This window comes from Rhinopithecus roxellana, chromosome 10 (assembly GCF_007565055.1).
Source record: "Rhinopithecus roxellana isolate Shanxi Qingling chromosome 10, ASM756505v1, whole genome shotgun sequence".
Classification (NCBI taxonomy): domain Eukaryota; kingdom Metazoa; phylum Chordata; class Mammalia; order Primates; family Cercopithecidae; genus Rhinopithecus; species Rhinopithecus roxellana.
In genome coordinates, this window is record NC_044558.1 from 74,587,686 (window position 1) to 74,615,199 (window position 27,514).

The 27,514-nt window shown below is 38.3% G+C and overlaps 1 protein-coding gene across 1 annotated transcript in view; it reads left to right on the forward strand.

Moving 5' to 3' along the window:
- SLC2A13 (solute carrier family 2 member 13) overlaps positions 1-27,514 on the forward strand; it is a 400,273-nt gene that overhangs the window by 287,284 nt on the left and 85,475 nt on the right. The window contains exon 7 of the mRNA XM_010366135.2: positions 25,282-25,407. Coding sequence (XP_010364437.1) covers positions 25,282-25,407 — 126 coding nt within the window. The remainder of the gene's footprint in view (positions 1-25,281; positions 25,408-27,514) is intronic.

Genomic DNA, 27,514 nt, shown 5'->3' on the forward strand with positions numbered 1-27,514 from the left:
TTTCTCATTAGTCTTCACAAACAGAAAAGTTATTTCATAAGGAGAACTTAGTAGCATTTTTCTAATTTGTCCATTTTGGAAACAAATGAAATATTTATTTAAATTGATTAGTGTTTCTATAAACATTTAACTTTGGCTGGACACGGTGACTCATGCCTGTAATCCCAGCACTTTGGGAGGGCAAGGAGGGTGGATCATCTAAGTTCGGGAGTTTGAGACCAGCCTGGCCAACATAGTAAAACCCCGTCTCTACTAAAAATACAAAAATTAGCTCAGTGTGGGGGTGCGTGCCTGTAATCCCAGCTACTCAGGAGGCTGAGGCAAGAAAATTGCTTGAACCCAGGAGGTGGAGGTTGCAGTGAGCTGAAGTCGCACCACTGTACTCCAACCTGGGCAACAGAGCAAGACTCCATCTCAAAAAAAAAAAAAAAAAGAAATAATAATAATAATAATAATAATAATAATAATAATAACAACTTTGTGGGGCCTAAATATTCAGCTTTTCCTGATATTTCGTTTTTATCATTGTAAAATGGGTACATTATTATGGCGATAGATGTTTTCACAAAAATTCAGTGTGATATAATAAACATTTGAAATTGAATATAATTATTCACTTCCTAAAACAACAAATCTTGGCCTGTGTAATCAAATTTGGCAAGAATATATTATCATCCTTATTCATATATGTTTTACAATTATGTGTTGTGCTATAGCTAAACACATAAGTAAATATTAAAGAATGTGTAAATTCTTGGCAATTACCATATGCTAATGTTGGCACAGATATAATTATTGTTAACTTTATTTTCATGTTCACATTACTTACTTAAATGTGTATGTTTTGGCTTGCTATATATGACTAAAATAAAATTCAGAAATCTAAACATCCTAAGTTAGTATTATTGCTTGTTATAGTTGGAATTTCAATGTATACTAAAGTGATCTTCTATTCTTATGCAAACTAACAATGAGTGTCACGGCTCAGTTCAACTGCAGAACAATTACAAGAGGAGTTAATGCTATACTTTCTTTATATTTATCTTTTTAATATCCAGAGGCTGCCTTATTTTACTTAATACATAGATTGTTGAAAAATATATCAATACAATAGAAAAACTCATAATTTTTAAAAAGTCACTCATCTAATTATGTATTAAAGTACTAACTCCTTTTTGGTTCCAGTAGCTACTTATGGACAAATCCACTGACTCCTATATTACTGTGGAAGACTTCCCAAGGCTGAGCAGAAAGCAGTCGGTTAGAGTCAAGCAGGCCAAAGGCAGGGAACATGACATTGCAGAAAGAGAGATAGCATGTGTGCAGAAGCAAGAGAGCGCTTAACTGCAATTGGAGTTGCCTTTTCAAGAAAAATGAGGAAAGACACAAGAATCCAAAAATTTTAAAGCACAGGATTAAAGTAAAATTATATACACTAATAACAAAAACAGAAGAAGAAACAATACTATTCTGAAAGAATATTTTAAAAAACAACAACAGAGCTTTGAAATCTCACCAGAAAAAAAAGAAGGGAGTAGCCATATAATGCAAAAAGTAAGGTAGGAGTTGTATGACCTTGAAGATTAAAGCCTTAATAAAAGACAAAAACAACAAATTGAACAAATACTAGAAAAGGCTAAGAAATCACACATAAGTGAAACTCAAATAAACAGGAATCTATGAGCAAGATGGCCGAATAGGAACAGCTCCAGTCTCCAACTCCCAGCACGCGCGACACAGAAGACCGGTGATTTCTGCATCTTCAACTGAGGTACTGGGGTCATCTCACTAGGGAGTGCCGGACAATCGGTGCTGGTCAGTTGCTGCAGCCTGACCAGCGAGAGCTGAAGCAGGGCGAGGCATCGCCTCACCTGGGAAGCGCAAGGGGGAAGGGTATCCCTTTTCCTAGCCAGGGGAACTGAGACACACAACACCTGGAAAATTGGGTAACTCCCACCCCAATACCGCGCTCTAAGCTAACGGGCACACCAGAAGAATATATCCCTCACCTGGCCGGGAGGGTCCCACGCCCACGGAGCCTCCCTCATTGTTAACACAGCAGTCTGCTGCGATCTAACCACAAGGCAGCAGCGAGGCTGGGGGAGGGGCGCCCAACACTGCTGAGGCTTAAGTAGGTAAACAAAGCCACTGGGAAGCTCAAACTGGGTGGAGCTCACAGCAGCTCAAGGAAACCTGCCTGTCTCTATAGACTCCACCTCTGGGGGCAGGGCTCAGCTAAGAAAACAACAGGGGAAGGAGCAGAGGCCTGAGCAAACGCGAACAACTCTGTCTGACAGCTTTGAAGAGAGCAGTGGATCTCCCAACACGGAGGTTGAGATCTGAGAACGGACAGACTGCCTTCTCAAGTGGGTCACTGACCCCTGAGTAGCCTCACTGGGAGACATCCCCCTCTAGGGGCAGTCTGACACCCCACACCTCACAGGGTGGAGTACACCCCTGAGAGGAAGCTTCCACAGTAAGAATCAGACAGGTACACTCGCTGTTCAGCAATATTCTATATTCTGCAACCTCTGCTGCTGATACCCAGGCAAACAGGGTCTGGAGTGGACCTCAAGCAATCTCCAACAGACCTATAGCTGAGGGTCCTGACTGTCAGAAGGAAAACTATCAAACAGGAAGGACACCTATCCCAAAACCCCATCAGTACGTCACCATCATCAAAGACCAGAGACAGATAAAACCACAAAGATGGGGAAAAAGCAGGGCAGAAAAGCTGGAAATTCAAAAAATAAGAGCGCATCTCCCCCTGCAAAGGGGCGCAGCCCATCGCCAGCAACGGATCGAAGCTGATCAGAGAATGACTTTGACGAGATGAGAGAAGAAGGCTTTAGTCCATCAAACTTCTCAGAGCAAAAGGAGGAATTACGTACCCAGCGCAAAGAAACTAAAGATCTTGAAAAAAGAGTGGAAGAATTGACAGCTAGACTAATTAATGCAGAGAAGGTCATAAACGAAATGACAGAGATGAAAACCATGACACGAGAAATACGTGACAAATGCACAAGCTTCAGTAACCGACTCGATCAACTGGAAGAAAGAGTATCAGCGATTGAGGATCAAATGAATGAAATGAAGCGAGAAGAGAAACCAAAAGAAAAAAGAAGAAAAAGAAATGAACAAAGCCTGCAAGAAGTATGGGATTATGTAAAAAGACCAAATCTACGTCTGATTGGGGTGCCTGAAAGTGAGGGGGAAAATGGAACCAAGTTGGAAAACACTCTTCAGGATATCATCCAGGAGAACTTCCCCAACCTAGTAGGGCAGGCCAACATTCAAATTCAGGAAATACAGAGAATGCCACAAAGATACTCCTCGAGAAGAGCAACTCCAAGACACATAATTGCCAGATTCACCAAAGTTAAAATGAAGGAAAAAATCTTAAGGGCAGCCAGAGAGAAAGGTCGGGTTACCCACAAAGGGAAGCCCATCAGACTAACAGCAGATCTCTCGGCAGAAACTCTACAAACCAGAAGAGACTGGGGGCCAATATTCAACGTTCTTAAAGAAAAGAATTTTAAACCCAGAATTTCATATCCAGCCAAACTAAGTTTCATCAGTGAAGGAGAAATAAAATCCTTTACAGATAAGCAAATGCTTAGAGATTTTGTCACCACCAGGCCTGCCTTACAAGAGACCCTGAAGGAAGCCCTACACATGGAAAGGAACAACCGGTACCAGCCATTGCAAAAACATGCCAAAATGTAAAGACCATCGAGGCTAGGAAGAAACTGCATTAACTAACGAGCAAAATAACCAGTTAATATCATAATGGCAGGATCAAGTTCACACATAACAATATTAACTTTAAATGTCAATGGACTAAATGCTCCAATTAAAAGACACAGACTGGCAAACTGGATAAAGAGTCAAGACCCATCAGTCTGCTGTATTCAGGAGACCCATCTCACATGCAGAGACATACATAGGCTCAAAATAAAGGGATGGAGGAAGATCTACCAAGCAAATGGAGAACAAAAAAAAAGCAGGGGTTGCGATCCTAGTCTCTGATAAAACAGACTTTAAACCATCAAAGATCAAAAGAGACAAAGAAGGCCATTACATAATGGTAAAGGGATCAATTCAACAGGAAGAGCTAACTCTCCTAAATATATATGCACCCAATACAGGAGCACCCAGATTCATAAAGCAAGTCCTTAGAGACTTACAAAGAGACTTAGACTCCCATACAATAATAATGGGAGACTTCAACACTCCACTGTCAACATTAGACAGATCAACGAGACAGAAAGTTAACAAGGATATCCAGGAATTGAACTCATCTCTGCACCAAGCGGACCTAATAGACATCTATAGAACTCTCCACCCCAAATCAACAGAATATACATTCTTCTCAGCACCACATCGCACTTATTCCAAAATTGACCACATAATTGGAAGTAAAGCACTCCTCAGCAAATGTACAAGAACAGAAATTATAACAAACTCTCTCTCAGACCACAGTGCAATCAAACTAGAACTCAGGACTAAGAAACTCAATCAAAACCTCTCAACTACATGGAAACTGAACAACCTGCTCCTGAATGACTACTGGGTACATAATGAAATGAAGGCAGAAATAAAGATGTTCTTTGAAACCAATGAGAACAAAGATACAACATACCAGAATCTCTGGGACACATTTAAAGCAGTGTGTAGAGGGAAATTTATAGCACTAAATGCCCACAAGAGAAAGCAGGAAAGATCTAAAATTGACACTCTAACATCACAATGAAAAGAACTAGAGAGGCAAGAGCAAACACATTCAAAAGCTAGCAGAAGGCAAGAAATCACTAAGATCAGAGCCGAACTGAAGGAGATAGAGACACAAAAAACCCTCCAAAAAATCAATGAAAGCAGGAGTTGGTTTTTTGAAAAGATCAACAAAATTGACAGACTGCTAGCAAGACTAATAAAGAAGAAAAGAGAGAGGAATCAAATATATGCAATAAAAAATGATAAAGGGGATATCACCACCGACCCCACAGAAATACAAACTACCATCAGAGAATACTATAAACACCTCTACGCAAATCAACTAGAAAATCTAGAAGAAATGGATAATTTCCTGGACACTTACAGTCTCCCAAGACTAAACCAGGAAGAAGTTGAATCCCTGAATAGACCAATAGCAGGCTCTGAAATTGAGGCAACAATTAATAGCCTACCCACCAAAAAAAGTCCAGGACCAGATGGATTCACAGCTGAATTCTACCAGAGGTACAAGGAGGAGCTGGTACCATTCCTTCTGAAACTATTCCAATCAATAGAAAAAGAGGGAATCCTCCCTAACTCATTTTATGAGGCCAACATCATCCTGATACCAAAGCCTGGCAGAGACACAACAAAAAAAGAGAATTTTAGACCAATATCCCTGTTGAACATCGATGCAGAAATCCTCAATAAAATACTGGCAAACCGGATTCAGCAGCACATCAAAAAGCTTATCCACCATGATCAAGTGGGCTTCATCCCTGGGATGCAAGGCTGGTTCAACGTTCGCAAATCAATAAACATGATCTAGCATATAAACAGAACCAAAGTCAAGAACCACAAGATTATCTCGATAGATGCAGAAAAGGCTTTTGACAAAATTCAACAGCCCTTCATGCTAAAAACGCTCAATAAATTCGGTATTGATGGAACGTACCTCAAAATAATAAGAGCTATTTATGACAAACCCACAGCTAATATCATACTGAATGGGCAAAAACTGGAAAAATTCCCTTTGAAAACGGGTACAAGACAGGGATGCCCTCTCTCACCACTCCTATTCAACATAGTGTTGGAAGTCCTGGCTAGGGCAATCAGGCAAGAGAAAGAAATCAAGGGTATTCAGTTAGGAAAAGAAGAAGTCCAATTGTCCCTGTTTGCAGATGACATGATTGTATATTTAGAAAACCCCATCGTCTCAGCCCAAAATTTCCTTAAGCTGATAAGCAACTTCAGCAAAGTCTCAGGATACAAAATTAATGTGCAAAAATCACAAGCATTCTTATACACCAGTAACAGACAAGCAGAGAGCCAAGTCAGGAATGAACTTCCATTCACAATTGCTTCAAAGAGAATCAAATACCTAGGAATCCAACTTACAAGGGATGTAAAGGACCTCTTCAAGGAGAACTACAAACCACTGCTCAGTGAAATCAAAGAGGACACTAACAAATGGAAGAACATACCATGCTCATGGATAGGAAGAATCAATATCGTGAAAATGGCCATACTGCCCAAGGTTATTTATAGATTCAATGTCATCCCCATCAAGCTACCAATAAGTTTCTTCACAGAATTGGAAAAAACTGCTTTAAAGTTCATATGGAACCAAAAAAGAGCCCGCGTTGCCAAGACAGTCCTAAGCCAAGAGGACAAAGCTGGAGGCGTCACGCTACCTGACTTCAAACTATAATGGGCAAGGACTTCATGTCTAAAACACCAAAAGCAACGGCAGTAAAAGCCAAAATTGACAAATGGGATCTAATTCAACTAAAGAGCTTCTACACAGCAAAAGAAACTACCATCAGAGTGAACAGGCAACCTACAGAATGGGAGAAAATTTTTGCAATCTACTCATCTGACAAAGGGCTAATATCCAGAATCTACAAAGAACTCAAACAAATATACAAGAAAAAAACAACCCCATCAAAAAGTGGGGAAAGGATATGAACAGACATTTCTCAAAAGAAGGCATTCATACAGCCAACAGACACATGAAAAAATGCTCATCATCACTCGCCATCAGAGAAATGCAAATCAAAACCACAATGAGATACCATCTCACACCAGTTAGAATGGCAATCATTAAAAAGTCAGGAAACAACAGTTGTTGGAGAGGATGTGGAGAAATAGGAACACTTTTACACTGTTGGTGGGATTGTAAAGTAGTTCAGCCATTATGGAAAACAGTATGGCAATTCCTCAAGGATGTAGAACTAGATGTACCATATGACCCAGCCATCCCACTACTGGGTATATACCCAAAGGATTATAAATTATTCTACTACAAAGACACATGCACACGTATGTTTGTTGCAGCACTATTCACAATAGCAAAGACTTGGAATCAACCCAAATGTCCATCTGTGACAGACTGGATGAAGAAAATGTGGCACATATACACCATGGAATACTATGCAGCCATAAAAAAGGATGAGTTTGCGTCCTTTGTAGGGACATGGATGCAGCTGGAAACCATCATTGTTAGCAAACTATCACAAGAACAGAAAACCAAACACCGCATGTTCTCACTCATAGGTGGGAACTGAACAATGAGATCACTTGGACTCGGGAAGGGGAACATCACACACCGGGGCCTATCATGGGGAGGGGGGAGGGGGGAGGGATTGCATTGGGGAGTTATACATGATATAAATGATGAATTGATGGGTGCTGACGAGTTGATGGGTGCAGCACACCAACATGGCACAAGTATACATATGTAACAAACCTGCACGTTATGCACATGTACCCTAGAACTTAAAGTATAATAAAAAGTAAAAAAAAATAAAAATAAAATAAAATAAAATAAAACATGAATCTATGAGACTCCAAGAGAGACAAACTTGGTAATTATTCTGTCAGAGAGAAATTGGAGCAGCAGAAATTGTAGCACTAAAAGAAGAAGCTTAACTGCTCAGTTACCCTATAAGGAAGAGTCACAAAGGAACAATTTACCACCTCAGTCAGAGAAGCACTGAATTGAGATAGAGGCAGTCATGAGCACCTCAAAAAACAGACTCACAAAGCAAAACAAACTTGACAAGCTAGAAAAGTCATCATTCTTGACATTACTGAAGCTTGCATCTTACAAATAAGAGGCAGGGGTCGGCCATTCTTCAGTGGGTGAGATTACTGGGATGAGGCATGAACTCTGAGACTTTTAGGTCACCTTTCATGCTGTCCAAGTAACCTGGAGGAACCAGTGTGCTCGCTAAATGCCGCATTCACCAGTGCACATTGAGTCACTGGGAGAATCAGCATTACCAATTTGCAATCATATATATGCAGATACTATTAGGGACTCTTTCCCACTTGTTTTTCTTTTTTTTGAATTTTTTTTTGAATTTTTATTTTAGGTTTGGTGGTACATGTGAAGGTTTGTTATGTAGATAAACGTGTCACAGGGGGCTTGCTGTACATATTATTACATCACCCAGGTATTAAGCTCAGTACCCAATAGTTATCTTTTTTGTTCCTCTCCCTCCTCCCACCCTCCCTGCTCAAGTAGACCCCAGTGTCTGTTGTTTCCTTCTTTGTGTTCATAAGTTCTTGTTCTTATCATTTAGCTCCCACTTATAAGTGAGAACATGTGGTATTTGGTTTTCTGTTCCTGTGTTGGTTTGCTAGGGATGATAGCCTCTGGCTCAATTGATGTTCCCGCAAAAGACGTGATCTTGTCCTTTTTTATGGATGCATAATATTCCCTGGTGTACATGTACCACATTTTCTTTATCCAGTCTTTTATTGATGGGCATTTATGTTGAGTCCATGTCTTTGCTATTGTGAATAGTGCTACAATGAACATTCTCATACATGTGTCTTTATGGTAGAATGCTTTACATTCCTTTGCATATATACCTAGCAATGGGATTGCTGGATCAAATGGTAGTTCTGCTTTTAGCTTTTTGAGGAATTGCCATACTGCTTTCCATAATGGCTGAACTAGTTTACATTCCTACCAACAGTATATTGGCATTTTTTTCTCCACAACCTCACCAGCATCTGTTATTTTTTAACTTTTTAATAATAGCCATTCTGACTGGTGTGAGATGGTTTCTCATTGTGGTTTAGACTTGCATTTCTCTAATGATCAATGATACAGAACTTTTTTTCATATGCTCCTTGGCCGCATGTATGTCGTCTTTTGAGAGGTGTCTGTTCATGTCCTTTGTCCACTTTTTAATGGGGTTGTTTTTCTTTTGTAAATTTGCTAACTTCCTTATAAATGCTGGATATTAGACCTTTGTCAGATGCATAGTTTGTAAATGCTTTTTTCACATTCTATAGGTTGTCTATTTACTCTGTTGATAGTTTCTTTGGCTCTGCAGAAGCTTTTAAGTTTAATTAGATCCCACTTGTCAATTTTTGTTTTTGTTGCGATTGGTTTTGGTATCTTTGTCATGAAATCTTTGCCTGTTCCTATGTCCAGTATGGTATTGCCTAGGTTATCTTCCAGGATTTTCAGAGCTTTGACTTTCCCACTTTTCATTCTTTCATTTGGCACACATTATTGAATGCTAACCATGCACCAAGTACTGCATTTGTGCCAGCTGTTAAGGAAACAAAGCATGAAATATAGCCTCACATCAGAAGTAGGAAATATCTTAGGCTTTTATTTACATTTTGAACCCATACACAAGTATATATTTAGAGAGATGTTGGAGACTTGGGTAGACTTGCTTTTTCAGAATATATTCAAAAATAAGCAAAAAATATTTTTTAAGCATTTGAAAAAATACTTGTACCACTTGGAATCATGTTAGGCTATATATTACAGAAGAACCCAAAATAACATGTCTTAAGCAAGGAAGAAGTCTTTCTCTCTCTGTCTCATGTGAAATAAATTCAAGGGTAAGGAGTTGGGGACCAATGTGCTACATCTAATGTCATCATGCATCCAGGCTCCTATCCTTTTGCTATACCCATACAAATGTCTTTCATAAGTTCACCACATGGGTCAAGGTGGCTGCAGGAGTTCTACCAGCATAGCATTCCTGTGAAGCAAGCCAGAAGAAAATGCAGAAAGAGCAGCTCTTCCCAGCTGAATCAGCTCCCTTTGAAGTCTTCCTGAAATCCCACGCAATACTTCTCACTGGACAGAATTAATCCCTTGGCTGTATCTAGTTGTAATGTGAACTGGGACATGTATTCTTTTGTCCAGCAGTTGGGAGGAGGGAGGTGGAGCCACTATGTGCCCATTTAGGAATCACATTTCTCTTAAAAAGAAGGAGGGAAAGAATGAATATAGGGATAGGCCACTAGCAATCTTTGCCACAACAGTACAGCTAGGGAATATGTTAATTTTATGAGACATTTATGAGTGATTCTGCTTGACAGCAGGAAGTACAAACCAATGGACCAAAATAGGGATTCACCTACTTTCATGGTTTAGTTCTCTCTATGCTCATTAGAAGTCTAAAGTCAACTTTGCAGGTGACAAGAAATGTGGTTGTCTTAAATATTTAACTCTAGTTTTGCAAAGTAAAAGGAATCATTAATATCTCTTTCATTTGTCCTGTTTCCTTGGCCTTTGAAACCAGTGAAACAGCTGCCTTTTGTTGTGTTTGTTCAAAATGAGTGATCTGAACAAATGAGTGATTCCTTATCTGTTCAAAAAGAATGGTCACAGCACCTGCCATTTGTTATATAGTTACCATTATGTGGATCACTTTACTAAGAACTTTGCATGGGTTCTCTTTTATCCTTCAGAAAGACTGAGATAGATGCTATTATTGTCCCCATTTTACCAGTGACACTGAGGCTTAAAGAAGTTAAGTGAGGCTGGGCATTGTGACTCATGCCTGTAATCCCAGCATTTTAGGAGGCCTAGGCCAGTGTATCTCTTGAGCCAAGGAGTTCAAGAGCAGCCTGGGCAATGTGGCAAAATCCCTTCTCTACAAAAAATACAAAAATTAGCCAGGCATGTTGGTATGTGCCTGTAGACCCAGCTACTCAGGAGGCTGAGGCAGGAGGAGCACTTGAGCCTGGAAGGCAGAAGTTGAAGTGACCTGAGATTGCACCACTGTACCCCACCCTGGGTGACAGAGTGAGATGCTGTCTAAAAATAAAAATGAGGAACTTAAGTGAATTTTAGATCATATGGCTTAGCAGACAGCAGAACCATGCTTTAACTGAGAAAGATCTTTCTCTAGAATTCAGCCCTTAACCACTACCCTTTTCATTCTGAAATTTACCAATTAAAGTGTGATGCTCTTCTTGTCCAAGGGAGGGTGTAATGCATTCTTTGGGAGTGGACAGTAATTCCTTATGGTCAAAGGTGAATAATACCTATAAAATACCTATGTTGATATACTTTAAAGTATTCACCACCTTGGTTTTTGTAGGAGCAGAACAATGATCTTATCTATATGGTTTTGAATGTGAGCATAGTTGAATATTCTGAGTTGAATTGTTGATTTTATTTTGTTTTGTTTGTTTGGGTAATTGTTTTTAAGACCTCTGTTACACAGGTAGATGAACATAAGAAAAGTCATTTAAGACAAGAAGCAAATACAGATGAGCACTTACAAAACTAATATCCTTTAGGCAAATTGGAGTATATCTGTACAATCATATGAGAAAAGGAAGACCATTTTGAAAGCTGTTCTCTTCTAAGCCTCCTCCTTTAGTTAGGGAGATGAATTATCCCTGTGAATCTGAATTTTCCTTGAAGAGAAGAACCACTGTGTGCTAACATTAGTATTTTGCCACACCCCAACACCACTTCCCTAATTCCTATTGGTTTCATTCACCTTGATTTTATTTTATGAATTTTGTCGGTGCAATAAAGTCTAGTTGTGAGAGCAAAAGATTACACAGAGTTGCTGGCATCAGAGGACATGATGCTATCTAGGGGGATGACTTCAATCTATCTCATTTCATCTCTGTCACACAACACAGCTTCCAACCAAATGTCATTTTGGGGCTCCAGGGGCTGTTTCTTTCACCCTTCAATAAAAACTCACTTTGTCCTCCACATTCACACACACAGTTTTTCACGAAAATCAGAAAACCTTCTAACCAACTATGCAAGAACTGAGAAGCAAAGCAGTGTAAGTCAAAATGTATTTCTTCCTTTGATTATGTTGTCTTTGTTTGAAGCACTTATAATACAATAAGCCTAATGCCAAGTGTTATAGTGTTTGACAAAAAATGTAAAACAGATTTGGTTACCAAGGTTCTTTCTTGGTGCATAGTAAGACACTGGGGTAACAGATACAGAATCATCAGTTACTGAAGCAAAATGGCACAAATGGGTCCCAAAAAGAGAGGCAATTTTAAGAAGTATTTCCTCAGATGGAGAAAAAATATAGAGTGCTCACTTTAAAATAACCTATATTTTATACCAACATAAATAAAATATATTAAAGGCAAACGTGACTGCCCATTACAAAGAATGCGGGTACTAGATACTCAGATTTCAAGTTGTGATACCCCAAACAGTAAAAAGTAATTCGTTTTGGTTAAAAGTTATCATTTCTGAATTTATAACCTACATATTATTTTTAACTATCTATCAAGTGTGTCACTTTAATTTTTCCTTTTGATTTTGAAAGTCATGAATTTCCATTAGTCCGTATTAAAAACTGCATAGTCTCTTAAATTCAATTGATCTAAAAATGAGTATTTCTAAAGCATATTCTGTTAGAGACAGAATCTCCATAATATTTCATGCAAAAATTAACTGCTTAAGAAACTGAGTAAATTTTTCTTTCTTTAGGTATTTCTTTATCTTTATTTTAATTTGTCAAATGAGGGAAGAATATAATTTCCAAAATCCATGAAAGGCTCAGACTAATAATTGAGTAGAGATCTCACTTGCTTCTTTCAGTCCGCTTGAAGTAGCATTGAAAGCTCAGTGTATGACTATAAATCCAGTTATGTTTAAATGAGTTTGATCTTCATGGATACTAAATACAACACTTTAGTCACAGATACCTCACTTTCTTCATTCATTATTTATATTTTATATGTTAAATAGATGAATGCTTTCTTTTCTAAAAAGAACATTGAGTTGCTTTTGAACTTTTCAGATTCTGAAAAGTTTATACTAAAAATTAGGTAATATTTATGGGTATGGCTTCTAGGCATGGAATGATATTTATGAGCCTCCTACTATAAGAACTTTATCATTACATTTTAAAATAGTACAATTCTAATCAAAGAATATGTACCGCAGTGCAGTTCTTATATTAAAGTTTGACTCCATAGCTGTTACTATGACCCTAAACTGTGAAGTTAAAGGACTCTCTATCTACCCTATGCCTTGAAATATTTAAAAGTTCTCAGTAAGTAGAAAAGCTAGTGTTAGAAGTACTATATAGAAATCAGCACCTCTTATCAGGTAACATGACTAGTTAACTATATTTGAAGGAGGCATGTATGTTATACAGCTTTTTAGGGACACATCAATGTTTATATGAATATAGTCATGAAGAGAGAAAGTAAGGCTTATATAAAAGAATTTTCAGACAGTAATGATTAGCCCCAAGCAAAACTGTGTTTTTACCTTATTTTTATTTGTCTTTATTGGTAAAGCTCTGTGACCTGCGTGTAGAGTGTGTCACCAATATAATGATCAGTTTGCAATGCTTTGAGGGGAAAAGAAGCACACTGATAACTTAAGACATGTGCCAGTAATCATATACTATAGCTCAGAACCAGGATGATAAAGAAATAAGTTGAGCTGATATAGCAGCCAGGATAGGATAGGCCTTACTAATATAAAAACAAACAAAAAAAAACCTTTGTGGTTTAAAACAACAAACAACTCTGCTTATATCTCAGGTATCCAAACTAATAGAGCCTCCACCATTCTAGGATGCCACCTCTCACTTCAAGGCTTCAAGATTTATCACAGAGGTGAAGCGTAGAGCTGGAGAGTTGAGCAATAGCAATAAATGCTTTGGCCTACAACTATTATTTCATACTCTCATCGTATGGCTGCAACTAGTCACTTGGCTACCCCTAACGTCATAAAGGAATTGTATTATAATTCTCTATCTACCTTGAAGTGGAGGACAAGTAGATATTGGTGAACATTATTTATATCTTTCACAGTTTGCTGATTTATTTGGGGCCAAGATTCTCTATTATTCTTTCTGCAAAAGACCATATAAAATTTTCATTCTGCTGGCCGGATCACTACTGTAAGTGTTAATGACAGGCTTATCTTCGAAAACATCTTCTCCTTTGGTGATTCCCATTAAAAATGAAAAAATTCTTCCATTAACAATTTCTAGCACTGACTTGGAAAACCTGACTCATTCTGTACCAGTATCATTGGTCAAAGATCAAGTAGCAAAAAGTGTACATGAATGAGTCTGTCAGTTTTTCAGAAAATTAATATAAATATCATATATATATATATATATATAGTTATCATATGACCCAGCAATTCCACCCAGAAGAATCGAAAGCACATGTCTACTCAAAATCTTCTACACAAATGTTCATAGCAACATTTTTTTATAAAACAGCGAAAAAACATAGAAATAACCCAAATACCCCATCAACTGACAGATAGATACACGAAGTGTGATATATCCTACAGTAGAATACTGTATAATTGTAAAAAGGCATGAAATACTGACAAATGCTGTAACATGGCTGAACCACGAAAACATGCTGGGTGAAAGAAGTCAGAAACAACAGAGCACATTGTATAATTACATTGATATAAAATGTCCAGAATAGCAAATCCATAGAGACAAAAAGTAGATTTGTAGTTGCCAGGGGGTGATGAAAAGTGGGAATTGGGAAGTAAAGGACTTATTTTTGAGTGATGAAAATGTTCTGGAATTGGATAGTGGTGATGCTTGTAGACCTCCGAATATATTGAAATTTACTAAACTGCAAGCTTTACAATGATAAATTTTATATGAATTTTACCTCAGTAAAAAATTTTTAAAAATATGTGCTGTAGTGAGTGATCACCACTTTTCCACATAGTACTTTCGGCCTCCATTTTACTGGGGAGTATAACCATTGCCTCCTACTGTATCTTCACAAGACAATACAAGTTTCCAAAATCTATCAGAGTGTCACATGTCAGTCACTATGCTGATCAGTTTTCTCAATGGCATAACTTTACATTTCAACAAACTAAGGCTAAGTAGAATAAATATCTGATTTGAAGTCAGAGAACCTTTATTAGAGACATGAGCAAGTCTCTTAGCTTTCCAAGCTTTGTTTTCCTCATCTGTGAAACAAGAATGCTCCTGCATACTTCACCAGGATACTGGAAAAGACCAGACGGTACAATATATGTTGAAGTACTTTCTGTATTTCTAATCTTGTCTTCTAATTTTAGTTTTAGCTTATTTTCTTTATATTATTCAGCCTGCTTTCCTTTAAATAAACTTCTTATAAAAATCTGAACATTGGAAGTCAACATCCTTAGGTTGGAACCCCAGCTCCGCCACATTTCAGTTATGTGACCTTGCTTAAGTAGTTTAACCTCTCTAAATCTGAGGCTTTTCTGTAAAAGGGGGAATTTAAAGCCTCCCTCATGATGCCAATGTAAGAATTAAATGAGAACATGTAATTATTTAATATAGCCTCTTTGCATGGTAAACTGTGATATTACCACAATAAGGCTCATGATAAAATTCACCCTGCAAAATCTTCATAGCCTCAAATACTAGTCGACGTACTTGGTCTGTTTGCAAACCTAAGAATTTCAGTCTCTTAAGTATTCCTCCTAGTATTTCTTTTCTGTCTCTTCAATAATGAATAATATATGTTGTCACCAGAGAAGATTAATTACTGTTTTTTTCTCTGACAAAAGCATGTTGCACTCTAATTCGATTATATCTGTATGTGTTGATTACATACAAATTGTATGCAAATCTAATTTTTACTCTGAAACGTATCGAGACTGAAAAAGTTATATATACATGTATGTATATATATTTTATGCACATATTTACCTATAAACATATGTATATGTATATAGATATAAACATACATTGATATACATGGCATCTTACACATGCAAAATTAGAATTGAGGTTTTTAACTATGTTGATCAAACATTCATTTACTGTAACAGGAAAACACTTAAACCCCACTGGAGTTGACAGACTTGGTAGATAGAGCTCTCTTCTTCTTCCTTCCCCATTAGAGAGTTCTTTGTTGCACTGTGTTCAGATGAAATGGAAGAATCAACCCAAGAATTCATTAAAAGGATTAGACAACCAGTTACTAGAAATCCAGGCCTAAAATACCAATATATGTTAAATCGCAAAAGCAAAGAAAAACCATTCTGACTAGTAGGCTAAATTGCTGCCTTTAACAGTGCCAGAGCCAAATGCTCAATCTGGGCAGGAGCCTGGTTGCTTTTAAACAGTAGACCTCACTAATATAAAATTTTTTACATCTAGCTCAGGAGTCAGTTGAATCTTAGCCTCAACATGTAAGGGGAAGAGGTGAGAAATATGACTGTGTTTCACAGAGTTCCAGATGGTCATGTATGGATTTGGTCTGAGAGCCGTGAATTGTAAGGAACAATTCATGGTGTGATTCAACCTTCAATCTTGTTATCTTCATGGACTGAAATGGAGAACGAGGTGTCTAATGGAACTACAGAGAGAGGGAACTACCAAATCTTCTATCAATATTAGTGATATTCATTCATCTCATTACTTACTCAGTAGGTATTTATTGAGCACTTATGTATCAAGCAACATGGAAATCGCTAAGAATAAAAGCTGTACAGGGTCCTGAGAAGGTCACAGTGCAGTAAGGGAAAGCAAACACGGCATGAACCTGTCAAGAAATCATGGGATGCATGATAATAATATGAGCGTTTTGTGGTACTCTGACAGTATTGTGATGCCTCTAATTCTGCTGGGATCAGGAAGTTGCATAGAGGAACATGAGTCTTGAAGCAAAGGAAGTATAGGAAAGATAAGGTAGAAAGTAATATCCAGAGAAAACAGTATGAGGAAAAACATGAGAGCATGTCATATTCTAAATCCTGCAGTCTCTTTGGACTGGCTAGCGCCCACGGCACCTATGGAAAAATGGCAAGAAGAGACAGGCAAGATAGGCAGGGGCTAAATGATGCCATAGTAAGGCATCATTTTCCTCCTACAGGCAATGGGAAGCTCTCTAGGATTTAAAAAGCAGAGAAATCTGATCAGGTTAGATTTGAGGCAGTGTAGAGAGTGGAGTGAACAGAGTCTAGAAGCAGGCCCCTTTAAAAGACTATTGAAAGAGCTCAAATGAGAGATGGCTGGGATAAGAATGGAAAGTACAAGGCCAGGCACGGTGGCTGGCCAACATGGTGAAACCCCAACTCTACTAATAATACAAAAATTAGCCAGGCATGGTTGCACGTGCCTGTAATCCCAGCTACTCAGGAAGCCAAGGCAGGAGAATCGCTTGAACCCAGGAGGCGGAGGTTGCAGTGAGCCGAGATCGCGCCGCCATTGCACTCCAGCCTGGGTGACAGTGTGAGGCTCTGTCTAAAAAAAAAAAAAAAAAAAAAAAAAAGAATGGGGAGTACAGGAACTATACATGCTTGAGACATAAAATTGATAGAGCTGGTAGCTATTTAAATATGAAAGTTCTGCGATCATGCTTAGGTTTTTAGATTGGGAGACACGAAAGAAACAATAGGTTTGGCAGGAAAACCAAAGATTGAGCTTTAGGTTGTTGAGTTTGAGACACTTGGAAAACATCCAGATAATTGGGCAATTGGAAGTATAGTTCTGGTACTTAGGGAAGGGAAACGAAGTTCAGAAAGAGGTCATGGAGGCTCAGTGTATTGGTTATAGCAATGGTCATGTAAAGTTGATATTTCCCAGCAAAGTAATGAAAGTAGATGGCCCAAAACAGAAGCAAAGGAGAAAGAAAAGATGAAGATGCCACCATCTGAGAGGTGGGAGAAACCTAAAGAGAATAGTGTCGCGCAGCAGAAGGGATGGGAACATTGTAGGAAAGAGGGAAAAATTTTAGAAAATCTTATCACAAAATGATAATTGTATGTTGGAAAAATGCTCCTAGTTACCCTTGTTTCTAGGAACCTTTATTAGAGACATGAGACAACCACCAGCAATCTCTGGGAGAGCAACTTTAATGGAGTGGAGAGGATGATTTGCTTCATGAAATTATTACCAGTAGGCCCCTAGCCTTTTAAACTCATTTCTAACTATTTACTCCAGTATATAAGATTTTTTTTATTCTCATGAGTTTCCTACTTACATGATTAAACAGGGAGAGGAAATCAACTGACATCTACGCTCTGTCAGGGAAAGAAATCAAGTGTTCAGAGTTGTTTTCAGTACTGATATAGGAATCTGTCCTTCACAAGGCTCCAAGCAAGGCATGGAGTCACCGTCCCCACTAATAGTGGCAGTGTTCTCTGGTAAACCAGATTCCAAGTTACCTGCTGAAGCTGGTGAGAGCAGTGAGGAAGGGGATAGTAAAGTATGGAAGTTTGGGAATGCTGTTAGGGGAAAGAGAGTGACATTATTGCACAAAATAGGGTGTTAAGTCATGCATAAAGAAGGAGTGAGTGAGCACAATTACCTGCAGAAAATGAAATTGGACCTGTGGCCACGGATCATTCCTACACCTGTGTTTGCCACCACTGATTTTCTGAAATTTAGGGCATTCTAGAGACAGGCATTTTAAGATCAAACACTGTTCTTGATGCTCCAGCTCGTTGAGTTTAATGAGACATACTTAAAAACAAATGGACCATTTTCCAGAGGGCTGAGTTCACACCCCACTTCACGGAGTAGAAACTAAAAATGTTCTAAATTAACTCAAATCAATTTTTAAAAGATTTTCTGAGCAGAGAGCACATTTGGCCAAGACCCTGGGTGCCACCTGAAACATATAAACGATTGATTGAATGAAAATAGGCCATCTTTTCTCTTCCTTAGACACTAAGCAGCCTTTTGTCCTGCTCTTTTTTACTTTAATTGGAAGCATTTTTAGGTTTTAGAGCCAGTTTTGTTCTAAATATATGAATACTTATTTGTCCCCTTTCTCAAAAGTCAGAGATTTTCTCCCTTTCTGGAAAGAAAGGCTAGAGATTGGAAAGTTAAATATTTCTTCTCTGCAACCAGTAAAAAAGAACCATTTGGTTCTAACTGTACTTGTCTGGAATCCATAATTTCCTCTATTTGAGTTTCTAGTATATCTGCATTCAGCTCCCCAGCAGTCACATCCCACAGTAGAGGAACATCATTGGCTATTGTCTAATTTCCCCATGGGAAAGGTGTCTACAATTGAGAAAAATAGTCTGAATTCCAGGCACACTTATTTACTACAAATTCTCTCTAAATATTGAAATGTCCTTCTACTATGAAATTTTGTGGGCTGTGATTTCAAAGAGAGCTCTCTCTCTCTCTGGCTTTTCTATGTGGGCTTCAAGGAAACTGGCTCTTGCTGCTGTTGTTGCTTTCTGAAAGTGAGTTATCAAAATTACTAACCAATTCCATTTTGGGTGTTAATCAGATATTTGTGGCTTTCATCACTTGTCAATTTAAAAACCAGGCTCAACTTAAAATACCCTTTGACAATTGGTTTTGCCTTCTTTTTATTTCATTCTAAAAATGACTAATATATTTACCTCAATTCACCTACCCCCTAAAATTATTTTCCATAAACCAAGTACAAACTAGCTTATGAACCTACAAGAATGCCTTGATTTCTAGAGCTGTTGTGCATTGGTTCATTCAACAAATATATATTGGGAATCCACCCTGCAGCGGGCTGCATGCTGTTCTACAGATACAGAGTTGGTAAGCATGGCCTTATCCCTTGGGTGCTCAGAATCTATTTTGCTTACTAGTCAGTAAAGAGCATTGTATGTTACAATGAGGGTCATCTCCATCAGCTTTACTAAATGTGGATTAGCCTGAAATTTAAACTGTATATCAATAAGGAAAACTCCATTTTATTTAATTCATTCTGCAATTCCTTTTATAAAGCATAGTCCTTATGTGAATATCTTCATATTCATCTCTCTTATAAATGTAAAGTTTCCTGAAGTAGAGCACACCTATAATTTCTGCCCTTGAAATTAGTATGTAAGGCCGGGCGCAGTGGCTCAAGCCTGTAATCCCAGCACTTTGGGAGGCCGAGACGGGCGGATCACGAGGTCAGGAGATTGAGACCAGCCTGGCTAACACAGTGAAACCCCGTCTCTACTAAAAAATACAAAAAACTAGCCGGATGAGGTGGTGGGGGCCTGTAGTCCCAGCTACTCGGGAGGCTGAGGCAGGAGAATGGTGTAAACCCGGGAGGCGGAGCTTGCAGTGAGCTGAGATCTGGCCACTGCACTCCAGCCTGGGCGACAGAGCAAGACTCCGTCTCAAAACAAAACAAAACAAAACAAAAAAAAATTAGTATGTAAGAATAAATACTTGTGAGAAGTTGCAGCATTCTAATTGGTTTTTACACTGTTAAGGTTTGTGTGAATTTAGGGTTAGATCATAGGTATTTCTGTCTTTTTCTTTCATGTACAGTCTTGGAACTGGGTGGATTGTTAGAGAATGTGTTCTCTTGAGATAGAAAACTTTGAAGTCTAGAATTTAGAACTTAGTCCAGGTCACACTGTGAAAGGGGACAAATAGGCCTAATATCTGCTTTCCACCAAAACAGGCAAAAAGAAAAGATTTCAGTCTATGCTTAGAATATTCTTATGAGCATTGACTTTGTGCCAATGTATTTAAATTTTCAGTTTTTATATTTAGAAAACCTTACATAAATTCATCAGGCCACGCTCAAGAAAGGCTTAAAGAGCAAATCTTGAGTGAAAAATATAATAGCCACTTCTAGAAGTTGTTCCTTTTTAAAAATGCCATTGTTAATGCTGTCGGTATGATACATGCTCTCTGTAAAAGGTCAATTAGCAGATTCCCCAGGATATTTAAAGTTTTGTGCTACCTTCTAAATTGCAAGTTGAAGTTGGGAATCTTGTAATATTTGGAAGAATTTTGCCATAAAATGGTCTATATGATGAAAAAAATTCCAGGTCAAGGATGAAAGAGTGGTAGGAAATCTTGTCTTTCCTCCAGAAGACGGAGGCAGATAAGGGCTTAGTCCAGATAAGCACAAATACAGTTCCCACACTGAGCCCTACTCCTTGGAATGGGAAGAAAATTGAACACTTTTTGATACTTGACCTCCTTTCCCCGAACAAAATGGTGTGGAGGGGCAGTATGGAGTAGCAGAAGGAGTAGTTTTTCATGCTTTTTTAATAAAAGAAAGGCATTACACCTGCACATACACCTTGGAGTATGTTTTGGGAGAGGTTTGAAAGGATAAAGGGAAGAAAATAACTAGTAAGACTTGGTGTTGGTCCTGGTTATGGCCAGAGAAATGAAATTAAAAGTTTGGTCCATGACTTTGAACACTTGTTTTCAGAGCCCGGAGGAAAAGAGGTGAGGACAGATATGGATGTGGAAGTCTTTGTTTCTGAGTTTAAATGTGAGAAAATTCATGCTAGTCCCTTCAGTTTTTTGCTGAGAAGATGTAAGGTGGAAAAAATAATATCTTTTTTTTGACCTATCTCAAGAGTCATAATGAGCATTACTGTAAGAAAAGAGAGATTAACAAGAGAAAAGCATAACAAATGTGTTTAACCAAAGTTTTATGTGACACAGCCTTCAGGCATGAAGATTGCACCCAGGAAAAACTGTGTATTCTTATGAATAGTTGTTGGAAATAAGAGTGGAGAACAAAGGGTATGAGCTAATAATAATAACCTGGGAAGAACTCAGCGAGGCCTGTTTGTTCCGATTCTTCTTGGCCTCTGGGTATAGAGAAGGAACCCTATAGACTGAGGGTCTTATGACCTACTTTCAGAGGATGTAGGTAAGAGATTTTTTTTTTTCTTTTTTTTTATGACCGTGCTTCAGAGGCAAAGGTGGGGAAAAGATTAGGGTGTGGGCTCCAAGGTGCCATATTATGGAGTAGCATGTTCTGAGCCCCAACAAAGACAAGGCCATCTTCTAAGAAATTTGTGGAGGAATAAGGATTGGGATTTGAAGAGAATTGTGGGTGCTTGGGAAATCTATCTATTATTAGGGACAGGAAAAGTTCCTGGCAACAGTGAGTACCCAGCCAAGGTTGAAAACTTGTAATGTGTATTTTTATCAATATGCCTGGTTGTGTTATTTCTCTGCCAGAACAGAATAGTCTAGAGGTTGAAAAGTGTTCAGAAAGAGATAAACATGAAGTTCTGCAGGGTGGCTGTAATAGTAGAACCTAAATATGAAGACATTGAGGATCTGGTGAGAGTGGTTAGAGGGATTCACATGAAGGTTTCATAGAGAGGGAAGCAGAGCCATGGAGTGAGTGAGAGATTGGTGGGGAACGAATGTTGAAGGTCTCTATGAGGTAGCAGAGCAGTTGTTCTTGGAGTAAAGAAGTTAGGGAATTTTAAAGAAAGGGGTGAAATATCTGCACCGGGAATCTGTATAGGTGTTCTAGATTAGGGTTCAGCAAACTTTGACTATAAAGGGCCAGATAGGAAATATTTTCAGCTTTGCAGGCTGTATCATGTTTGTTATGACTTCTCAGCTCTGTCCTTAAAGCATGAAGGCAGTCATAAACAATAAGTAAACAAATGGACATGGCTGTGTTTCTATAAACCTTTTTTACAGAATAAGTGGTAGGCCAGATTTTCTCAACAGTTGTAGTTTGCTGACGCCAGTCATGGATGATAATAATTTCCAGGATGTGGATAAATGTAAGCAGAAGTAAAGTCTTAGAAATCAGGGGTCTAAGAAACTTTAAGATGTATATATTGACTAAAGCCATCTAGATCAGGATTGTTGAGAATCCATTTGAGGCTGGTGATCATGAATTATAGAAGAGCTACTCATCTGCTCTATAGTGTGACTCCTTCAGCTACATTTGGCTGTATGGGGGAAGTCACAGAAAAGGCAAATGTTTGCATTCAGAGAGGGCTAGGATTTTTGCCAGATGGGTATAATGGAATGATAGAGGAGAAGGAAAATTTGGGATATTGAAATGATGGGAAGTGGTCAGTAATCTAAAGAAAGGAGAAAACTGATAATAGAGAGCAAGTAGAGGGGTCGGTTAACTGGTGGTCATCAGGAAGTCTAATAACCAAATCAGCTTCACGAGAGCAGCAACTGTGTTTTGTTCACTTACATGTCCCAGCACCTAGAATAGTACCTGGCACATAGTAGGTCACAGGAAGATCATTTAATAAGTAAGCAGGAAAAGTGGGAAGTTGGGGTCTTGCTTGGATAAGTGATTGAGGAAGTTATTTGTTATGGATGACATCTCATATGTCTGAAATACACACACAGTAAGTTCTCAGTAATTATTAGCCTTTATCATTATGCATTTTGGACTTTTATAGGGACTACATATTTTCAGAGAAATAAAATTGAGAACAATTTCTCTGCAAATGAGTGAGTTGACCTTTCCCAAATGGGTATAACTTAAGGCCATTGGAACAATTAGTATTGTTAAATTTAACCTCATATGGACAGAATACACAAAATACTAGTAGAAATTATCTCCCTTTCCAAATTAGCCTAGTCTGGTTCTCAAAGACAGACACTCAGTGTCCTCACTTCTAAAGCCTTCAGTTGTCTAGTTTAGTGTGCTTATCACAGATGTAGAAAATTTTATATTTACATTGCTGAATCACCTTTCAGTACATTTGAATGGCCTTTCCTTTACTTTTTGTCTAGAGCTGAAGTCTCATTCAAAAATATGGGTGACTGCCTAGCTCAGGAAGAGTTCACAGGAGGGAGAAGGCTGAAATGATAACAAATCTAATTTTTAAACCATGCCAGTTGTGTTAGTCTGTTTCTGTTGTTATAAAGGAATATCTGAGACTGGGTAATTTATAAAGAAAAGAGGTTTAATTGGCTCACGGTTCTGCAGGCTGCACAGGAAGCATGGTGCTGACATCTGCTTCTGGTGAGGGCCTCAGGAAGCTTATGGTGGAAGGCTAAGGGGGAACAGGCACCTCACATAGTGAAAGGGGGAGCAAGAGAGAGAAGAGGGAGGTTCCAGACTCTTTTTAACAACCAGATCTCATGTGAACTGAGTGAGAACTCACTGATCAACAAGGGGATGGCACTAAACCATTCAAGAGGGATCTTCCCCCCACGATTCAATACCTCCCACCAGGCCCTACCTCTAACTTTGGAGATTACAATTCAAGATGAGATTTGGAAGGGACAAACATAAAAACCCTATCACCAGTGTTTTCATATTTAGTTAACTGAATCAAAAAAGTATTTTGATTTTGAACATTAAGAAATATTCTTTCATATCCTTTTCAGACAACTTGTATGTCCCTTGGATGTCTTTTTCAGATGACCTATTTCTCCTTTCACAACCCATAGTATCATGACTTGTAAACCGTAAATATTTAATAAATCTGTGCTGACAACAAATCTTTAATGACAACAAAAGCAGTTCTCTGAAATGCCCTTTGTTCTACCTCTTTGCCCGGTAAATTTCTTTTATGATTTGGTTCCAATGTCATATTTAAAATGGTTCCCAGCTCTCGTCGTTAAAATGAATCGGCCCGTTCCAGGTAGCTCATACCCTGTTTCCATTACATTGTCATTGTTTGTCTGTTTCTCATTCTTGCCTTTTATCTACCAAGGAGCAGGGATTTGGGCTTATTCATCTTTAGTATCTCTGATACCTTGCATGTGCTTGCCATCTGTGAAGTGCTCCAGGATTGTCTGGCAAATGACTGTGACAGGGAGAAAACTCATTCTATAAGCATGATGTAGGCTTTAGTTGGCAAACCCTGCCCTCTAAAGGATTTTGCTTCTTTAAATTTTTTTCTGCAGTTAGAATACTGCTGCCAAATGAGCAATTAGTAACTGATTATGACTTTGTGATCCAATTAACAGATGTGATTAGGGGATGGTTAGCCTTTGTTCCTATACCTACTTCTTTTAAATTAAGAATAATCCATAATTGATACTCAGTATAACTTTGCTGAAAGCACAGATTTCACCAAGATGTTAACAATGGCCATATTTGAGTAGTAGTATTTTTGTTTCACTTTTTTCTTCAGACATAATGTTTTTCATTGTTTGAATTTTCTTTTTCAGGATATGTATTAGAAAAAAAAAAAAACTATTTTCATTTTTTAAAATAGATGGTGCATGAGGTAGACAATTAAGATAAATGAATGCTTTGATGCAACTTGAAACCAGTCAGGGCTGGATCACAATGAGCCAGTCTACAGTTTGGTAACAAATCTCATTGGTTTAGGAAAGGAAAAGTTTATTTGCTCCAGATTGACGGGGACTCTTCTACATTCAGTCTCTCAGATCCAAGCCTCCTTCAGCTCAAAGTGGCTTCCACAGTTGATATGGCCAAAAGAGGGAGAAATCGAAGAGACCAGCCAGCTCTCACCTGGCTCAACACATGTCACTTTCCTTGGCCAAAACAAATCCCAAGGCCCCAAGCTGACTGCACAAGAGAGTGGAAAATGCAGAGAAGCACATGGAATCCAGTATATGGTGAGCACCAGTTGTCTCTGCCAACATGACGGTAACTCTTTTCATTTTTCAGTTACTGTAATGAATGTATGTTGGATCCAGACTGCGGTTTCTGCTACAAGATGAACAAATCAACTGTCATTGACTCCTCCTGTGTTCCAGTTAATAAAGCATCTACAAATGAGGCAGCCTGGGGCAGGTATATCACTCATTTTACCATACAAATGTATAATAATATTTCAAAATGAGGCTTATGTTTAAGTTTTCAGAGTGCTTGCACTTATAGCAGTTCTTTTAAACTGGCCTTCATAATTACATTACTTTGCAGCATATACTGGTGATAGTGGATGCAAAGCATTGCAATTGTGTGTTTCACGCAGAGTAGAAAGCACCCAGGCCTAGACTTTTGGAGACCCAGATTTCTCTAATAAGGTATAGGAGTTTGGATCTTTAGTTTTAGGCAGGTGTTCACAAATACTGCCAAGGCAATTTCGCCCACTGCATATTGTTTAATTACACTGTATTTCCAGACTCCCAAACTTTTAAACGAAAAGAAACTGTAAAGTCAAAATGAATTATTATCACATTAAGCTGCACGTGGTACATCACGCCTGTAATCCCAGCACTTTGGGAGGCTGAGGCAGGCAGATCACTTGAGGTCAGGAGTTCGAGACCACTCTGGCCAACATGGTGAAACCCTGTCTCTACAAAATTACAAAAATTAACTGGGAGTGGTGGCACATGCCTGTAATCCCAGCTGCTCAGGAGGCTGAGGCAGGAGAATCACTTGAACCCAGGAGATAGAGGTTTCAGTGAGCTGATATCAAACCACTACACTCCAGCCTGGACAGCAGAGTGAGACTCTGCCTCAAAAAAAAAAAAAAAAAAAGAATTACTATGACGTTAAATTATTTCATGAAACTATTTTTTTTATTCCTAGAGGCCTTTTCCAGAGTTGAGTGAAATTAAGCAAAATAAGGATAAAAGTTGGTAATCATTGGCATGTAACTAGCTTGGGAGGCTAGAAACCTTAATATTTTTGGTTTGTAGTAGAGGCATAAATGAAATATTAATATAAAATAAATAAATATTCTCCAGATTTGTGAACTAACATTTGTATCCAGACATATAAAATGTGCAAATGTTATTTGATATGGCTTTAACCTCTTTTGTGTTTTAAATTCCTATAAAATAATATGCTCTTATCTGGTCTACTCATAGTACTGATAAAGGCAATGAAATCTGTAATAAAGTATTGTGTCTCATAGGAGCTATAAAGTATAGTGTAATAATCATTTCATTAGAGAACTGCTCCAAAGAAGTAAATTATATATGTTAGTTGAGTAAAGATCCAGAACACATTGTAAATATACTAATTACAAAGAAATATGTAAAAGAAATACAATTAGCATTTTATTTGTTTTATTTTATTTATTTATTTATTTATTTATTTATTTATTTATTTATTTATTTATTTTCTATTATACTTTAAGTTCTAGGGTACATGTGCATAACGTGCAGGTTTGTTACATATGTATACTTGTGCCATGTTGGTGTGCTGCACCCATCAACTCGTCAGCACCCATCAATTCGTCATTTATATCAGATATAACTCCCAATGCAATCCCTCCCTCCTCCCCACTCCCCATGATAGGCCCCGATGTGTGATGTTCCCCTTCCCAAGTCCAAGTGATCTCATTGTTCAGTTCCCACCTATGAGTGAGAACATGCGGTGTTTGGTTTTCTGTTCTTCTGATAGTTTGCTAAGAATGATGGTTTCCAGCTGCATCCATGTCCCTACAAAGGATGCAAACTCATCCTTTTTTATGGCTGCATAATATTCCATGGTGTATATGTGCCACATTTTCTTAATCCCGTCTGTCACAGATGGACATTTGAGTTGATTCCAAGTCTTTGCTATTGTGAATAGTGCCGCAGTAAAAATACGTGTGCATGTGTCTTTATAGCAGCATGATTTATAATCCTTTGGGTATATACCCAGTAGTGGGATGGCTGGGTCATATGGTACATCTAGTCCTAGATCCTTGAGGAATTGCCATACTGTTTTCCATAATGGTTGAACTAGTTTACAATCCCACCAACAGTGTAAAAGTGTTCCTATTTCTCCACATCCTCTCCAGCACCTGTTGTTTCCTGACTTTTGAATGATTGCCATTCTAACTGGTGTGAGATGGTATCTCATTGTGGTTTTGATTTGCATTTCTCTGATGGCGAGTGATGATGAGCATTTTTTCATGTGTCTGTTGGCTGTATGAATGTCTTCTTTTGAGAAATGTCTGTTCATA